At 32.4% G+C, this 7,224-nt stretch overlaps 1 protein-coding gene across 2 annotated transcripts; it reads right to left on the minus strand.

Annotated features, from left to right (window-relative positions):
- Positions 1-4,177: 4,177 nt before the first annotated feature.
- On the minus strand, positions 4,178-6,852 carry LOC132164559 (DHBP synthase RibB-like alpha/beta domain-containing protein). 2 transcript variants are annotated; one of them, XM_059575092.2, is made up of 5 exons: positions 6,653-6,852; positions 6,315-6,549; positions 5,672-5,847; positions 5,235-5,526; positions 4,178-4,590 (listed from the first exon to the last, which is right to left on the minus strand). In XM_059575092.2, the coding sequence occupies exons 1-5, from the start codon at positions 6,732-6,734 to the stop codon at positions 4,524-4,526; spliced, it is 852 nt and encodes a 283-aa protein (XP_059431075.2). In that variant the 5' UTR covers positions 6,735-6,852; the 3' UTR covers positions 4,178-4,523. The 2 variants fall into 2 exon arrangements, with proteins under 2 accessions (XP_059431075.2, XP_059431076.2); XM_059575093.2 differs by lacking the exon at positions 5,672-5,847 and having other exon boundaries at positions 6,298-6,549.
- Between the last annotated feature and the right edge of the window lie 372 nt (positions 6,853-7,224).

The raw sequence follows: 7,224 nt of genomic DNA on the forward strand, positions 1-7,224 counted from the left end.
ATTTGTATTATAAAATTTGGTGAAAGGAACTTTTAAAGTTTAGTGGAGGGAGGAAGAAGACAAAAACGTTTTTCTTAAGCACATTATTGATTATTATCCGTGCCCATCAAGATTTTGGAATATTCCGTTGTGTCCATAGATTTGATTTTTATTATTATTATTATTATTATGTTTTTTACAACTAATTAATATATAGGAAAAAAAAATACAAAATTAATCCACGTGATTTACTTGATTTACAATTAGCTTTCTATATTATCAAAATAAATTAAGAGATTTTTGAAGTATGCCAAAAAAATAATTTAATCTCTACGGTTCGTCAACTAATATAACAAATTTTATTAGTTTGACTCTTACTTAAATAAAACAAGTGTCACAATTTTATTAACTTTAACATTTTATCATATTAAAATTTATTAAGTTAGTGAACAAAATTGAACTGTATGAATTAAATTATTTTTTTAGCATTTCTCGAAGACGTCTAAGCTCATTTTGATACCATATAAAGTTAATTACAAATCAGGTAAAACTATACTAACTAATTTTGCATTTTTCCATATATATATATATATATATATATATATATATTATGATGGTTTGTAATGGTTTCAATAAATAGGTGTATAATATTATATAGATTAATACTAAAAATTATATTTTTTATCTTACAATAGTTTTGATATTTTTAACTAACCATGGGATCAATTATTACTAATAAAAAAAATATAAATGTTGATTGACATTATCATGTCAGTATTATAAAATAATAAATAATTTTGATATTTTTAAGCATTATATATATATATATATATATTTTTTGAGAAACTTCATTTAGTCCCTACCCTCTTCATTATTTAAAAATAAAAAATATATGAATCTCTAAATTCGAAAAGAGAGAGGAGAAGATTGTGGAATGAATGGAATTATGCAGTATTACAAGGGTTAAAGTGCAAACCTACCACATCGATGCATAGTGAGAGAAAATGCCCAATAATTTATTTTTTATTTAAAAAAAAAAAGCCAGGAATTGTGAATCTTCGGAAGGCTGTTTTGCAATATTCCACCGGGGGAACACGACTCGTTGTACCCCACCCACACGTGGCAGCGCAACCATGTCTCCTCCATATATTCAAATTACTGTTTTCTCGGAGATAAAACGAAGAATTAATTCCATGCAACTGTTAACCGACAAGGATAAACGAACTTCTTGTTGGGACTTTTGGGATTTTATTGTGTGTGATACAACGTTTAACACGATTAATGTGTCCAAGAGGCACGAGATTCATGGTCTTGACTTATTGGTAAACGCGGCAACGTCCACGAGATTCATGATTATTGCCAAAATCACGTGTACCAACAAGGGTCAGCAACCACTTTGAACTTTCCTTCCGAGGAATTAATCGTGTATGAAATTATAATTCATTTCTATATAGTAAATAGATGAATTCAAATTCACCATCAAATTTGTTTAGGACCCACATGAGCATGTTTACAATTTTTTTCAACATTTGCAGTGTTTTTTTTTAAAAAAAAAAAAAAAAAACACAACAGGAATATTGGGAAATTTAGACCGAATTTAATAAAAAATTATAACGAAATTGAGTAATTAAAAGAAATAAAAAGTTTGATACTCTTAATTGAGAGTTTTTAAACTTTGAGGAATAGTGTAAAACAAGTGAAAGTTCATTAAAGTTTTGTGAAGTTTTTGAAAAAAAAAAAAAAATTCTAGCATTACTGATATAAATTCTGGTTGAGTAAATTTATAGGAGTGCTATGAACTAAAGTTTTAATGACTCAAATAAAAGAATAATTTTGGCATATCTACCTTATAAGCACTGAATGTTGCACATTCAAGCTCCTTAACTCACATATGTTAATTCCTTAACATTGTTATTTGTTTGATTTTGTGTTGTTTTATTGTTTTCAGGTTTTTAATAAGTATGCAAGAAATTTCATTGATTTTGGGCTTAAAGTGCACTTTAAAAAAACCTAGAATATGTGGTTAAGCCTAACTAATCATAATAGAGAACCTATATGATGTGATTAAGTTTAATCAACTCAAGGAAATGATTAAATCATAATTTCTCTAATTTTAGTTAAAATCAGATTTAATTCAAATTTGGATTCGGCACACGTCTCAGTAGTTTGATCATAACTTTTCGCTCAAGTATCGGATTAAGGTGAAACCAGAGGCATTGGAAAGCTAACTCAAAATACTAAAATTAATTGTGAAATAAGACTTTCTTAATTTGGACGTTTGCTATATCAAACTCAGCAATATAAGAACGCAAATCTGGACGAATCTTATTTGTACTAGGATTGCTTCCTAATTTGACTAGGAGACTGAAATACGATTTTTCTGGAATTTGTAGGACTTCTAGGGTTTTTTTTTTTTTACAACCTTTAAATAGGCCTTTAAGCTTCAAAGAAATGTGTGCTTAGTTTAGACAGAAAAAATCTCCTTGTGGGCCAGAAGAGTTGAAGAGAAAATGAACATGGCAGGAGATCATTCTAACACCACCATGAGCGGCTAAATTCGTAATAGTGTGTTGATGTAGCCCTTTCCAAGTAACAATGGTTTAATTGTATTTTAATTTGGATTTTTCTATATCCATGATAGTTGTATAATTGTGAGAATTGATCTTAACGTTTATATTCAATTATTATGAAATTCTTCACTTGTCTTAAAAAGCTTTTTATCTTTATTAAACTTAGTGCTTCATATTTTCTGTGATTATATGGATTATTGTTATACAACGTTTTAACTGACACATGATCAAGAGGGTTTGATAGGACATGCCTAGAGAAAACGAATTACTCTACACCCTAACTTAGTGTAATTTAAGTAAACAATTCGTACAACCCGACGATGAGTTATGCTTATCCCTTGATTACGTGTAACTGAATAAGCAATTTGATAGTCTAAACCTAGGAAGATGGACCATACTGCATCTAAAAGTTAGGCAGATGATTTGTACCAACCGAAGATGGATTATACTTATTTCTTGATTATGGTATTTTCTTGACTACTTGAAATGAGTCCTATATCATGCATAGTATGAATTTATGATTGACCATTGTTATGTGATTAGCGGTGAAATCAACCCCCCATATTCTTTCTCTCATTATTACTATCTATCTTTACTTTTATATGTATTTATTTTTAGAAAACAAAAACAAATCAATTTTCTTTCAATTTTGTTACTTTTGATCTTGACAAACTTAATAACAACGCATTTGTAGTCATTGAGGTTCAACACCCTCAATATAACCTTATCCTACAAGGATTCGTCGTATTGCGAGTGATAATTTTATTATTGATATTTTTACACACAAAAGACCACACCACTACCTTATATTTGGTAACAACAAATTAACTCGGAAGAAGCATGCAATTCCAAAACAATTGTCTAGCCGGAAAGCAAGCATTAAGTTTAGCCCGGTTCCTCCTTTATGACTGAGTTCCATCTAACAGTAAGAATTGGACAGTAATTAATCTTAATCTCTTGATTATTATTCCTATTAAAAATGATGCATACAATTTAATTTCAAACAAGTTCTTTTGTTTTATATATATATATATATATATATATATATATATATATATATATGATCAGGTTGGTAATGCACTCTACATTAGTTGAGAGTAAAATGAGTAAATGAGTAAATGAGTAACGTTAGGGATATTTTTTTATCCTTTCAAAGTTGATGTAACTTTTAAAATTAATATTGATCATAATCTAATAATGATCCATCACAAATTTAATAATGATTTTAAAAGTTCCATCAACCTTAAGATAATAAAAAAGATAAAAAGAACATTACTCAAATATAAATATAAGCATTCATAGAGAAGCATAGGAAGCTACAATTAGATCAAGATGTGATGCATCATGCAGGGCATGTCCATCAATTTTGTACACTTCCAACAGCCAGATTTTGTTAAGAAAAAAATGATGCCCAGGCACTCGAGGTTTTCCTGTGAAGAATGTATGGAGAACAACAGAAATTCCCTTTACCTATGAAGACTTGATGACATTTCATAAAGATTTTATGAAGAGCTAGATGGATTCATTTCAAATTCAATGCAAACAACAAGAAAATGATTTCAGTTTCACCAGATGCGCACCTGATTTTATTGCCACTAGATGTCAAACCATTCACTGACAAATAAATATCTTTTGGGGTAAGCTCCCTTGTCATAAATTAAGAATTCAATACTCCTAGAAGTAGCTAAATCCGCTGAAGACATGCCACTTCTAATGAAGTAAAAGTTATTAGTTCTAATCTCCCCTTCCTCTTTCTCTTGGGGCCAATTACTTTGACAAAAAAAGAGTTCAGATAAAAATAAGGCTCAGTAGACTTCCTCAATATGGTTCAAGATTATAATTCTAATAGTTAAATGATTTACAGTGACACAGGCAGCGACAGTTTCTCCCATACCCAAGCAGAACCTTTCCTGCCTATGCAATAAACCAGTAAGCCAATAATATCAGTGAGCAGCATATCGTTTCATCAATTCTTCAAGTAACTGTTGCTTCTTCTACTAGAGAATGCCTCTCAAGAATTGCAACAGTCTCTTCCTGTGCACTGGAAATACAAGCAGAACACGGCACAGTCAACACTTGTGGGCTTATTCACACTAGTAGGATTTACATGAAAAAAAAAAAGAAAAAAGAAAAAAAAAAAAATCAAGCTAAGCATTCCTGTCAACGAATTCCATGTGCAAAACAAAAGAAACAAAGCTGCTTGAATATACTTTTTTTTTTTGTTAATTACTAGCAGTGAGCATTAGTTCATTAGAAACCCAAGTATAGTCTTTGTAAAGCAAAATGTAGCCTGAATGAAACAAATGAAACTTGAATTTCATAATAGCTTTAAAAAATTATTTGTTTTATTTTTTCTTTTTTTTTTTCTTTTTTTGAGCAAAGAACAAGATATTCCTCCTGTTTCAACATACTTAACACTAAAAAAAAAGTATCGAAGATATAAAAATCCACCGTTTCGTTCCAAATGTTTAAGAATGAGACTTATATTAGCATTGAAATCCCTTAACATGATAAATTTATGCAATGTTTGGAAAGCATTAATGAAAGGCATATATAACAACCGATGCAAAACACCTACTAAACAATGCTTGTAATGATTTTCTTCACAATTCTAGGCCTGAACGATTGAAAAGCTATAATTAACATAGAGCAATGAGGAAAGTATTCTAACAACTTGATGCTTACCTTCCAGGTCTAACAATCTTGTACTTTCCCACCCTGGTCAGGTCCACAATTGTAGAGCCTGCTCGACTGGCTGGAAGCAAACCACCGTCGTAAACAAATGCACAGTGTTGCCAAAGGTTCTCAAAATCTTTGACGCAGACACTACTTGGCTGCCCACTTAGATTTGCACTTGTAAGGGCCAACGCACTTCCCGAGCCATCAGCAATAGCCCTGATAAAGTTACAGTCAGGCACTCGGACTCCTACACTATCCAATCCTGGGTTCAAAGACTTCTCAAGAATACTTGACTCTCCTGTAAAATATCCAAATTTCTACTCTTAGACTACATAATGATTCACCCATTAACAGCTGACGTACAAAGAGAAGTATTTAAATGGGTTCTGAGCACTAAAAATCCCCTCCTTTTTTCTGTGATGACACATGTATCAGTTACAAACCTCGCCTTAGTATGACAGTAACAGGTCCTGGAAGGAGAGAATCAAGCAAGCCATGAGGCAAATGGTCTGTGACTGCAAAGCGCTTTATATCTGATACATCCCCAACACATATTGCGAGAGGGCTAGTAAGTTTACGTCCTTTAATCTCGTAAATCCTATTAACTGCTTCCAAAGAACTGCAAACAACATGAACAGCAACCATGCTATTGATATTCCAAACGAAGAATGCAGATAAAGAGTTAGAAGTGGTCTATTTCTAAAAATTTGCTGTGGAATAACCAGAATAAGTCAAGGCATTTCGATCATTCAAAATCATATAGAATCATTGTTCACCATCTTCGCATTTATATTTGGAAATCCAGCCATCATTAAACAGGAATGCACAGAATATCCGAAATCATACCCTTGAGAACAGCTAAAATTCTCATGGTGGGAAATCCAAATTAAAAATATGAAAGCAAAGTCAGTTTTTTTCATCGTAAAACAAGAAAGTTCACTGCACAGTTTGTGAAATTTCAACTCGCCTCAAATACAAAATTTGACCGATTCAATACTTGACATTAAAAATCCATAATAATGCTCTAAGGATTTTAAACAAATAGGTGATAGGCAATCCATAAAAGCACCTGTGGGAATGGCATACCAAGCATCACAAGCGAATCCGTAGAGTGTATCCGTGGGCACAGCAATAACCTTGCCAGCTTTAAGAGCTTCAATTGCCTCCTCAGCGTACTCTTCTGTGGCAGGGCGAACCACCCCCAGCTTGTTTTCAATACCCACATCGCATATCTCCGAACTCTGAGCCATTTTAATCGAAAACCCCACTCTCAATCTCCGGCTCTGGTGCGAAAAGGACACAAACCCAAGCTTGGGCGCCCCTGAAAAACACCATGAAAGTTCAACATCGCTTCTTTTATTAGCAACCAAAGAGAGAGAGAGAGAGAGAGACGAGTCGGTGGGGGTTGTGACATTAGAGAGCACCTCGGAGAAAGGGGAAAGGAAGAGGACGAGCGTAGAGAAGAGGCAGTCTCTGTGCTGCCGCTATTCTTGTGGGAAGATTCATCCTTTGGAGTGGATGAGTGGCCGTTTGTCAACGAAGAAAACTGTCCTTTGACTGAGCAAATATACGTCACAATCAATGGAACGGGGAAGACATATTCGCTCGGTTGGCCATCCGCCTAAAAAAAAAAAATTGTCATAAAATCAAAGAAAATAAGATTGCAATATGTGAAAACTAATTCTTTTGGAACTATGTATGATTTTTTTTTTTTTATTATTATCTCTTTTACATATTACTCAATACTCCATTTTATAAACATAGAATCATAATGTGAGGTTAAAGAATATGAAAGGGTAGTACATGAATCAAAATGCTACATAAATATATAATCTGAATGTTATACGAATTTTAAACAATGACATGAATGTATAGAATTCTAAGAGATGGAACTAAATGGTCATCTACCAAATGCATGAATGCATTTATAACACTCCCCCTTGGATGACCATACACTAAGAATATGCATCGTTAAAACCTTGCCAAGGAAAACTCA

The sequence above is a fragment of the Corylus avellana genome, chromosome 8 (genome assembly GCF_965113065.1).
Source record: "Corylus avellana chromosome 8, dhCorAvel1.hap1.2, whole genome shotgun sequence".
Classification (NCBI taxonomy): Eukaryota; Viridiplantae; Streptophyta; class Magnoliopsida; order Fagales; family Betulaceae; genus Corylus; species Corylus avellana.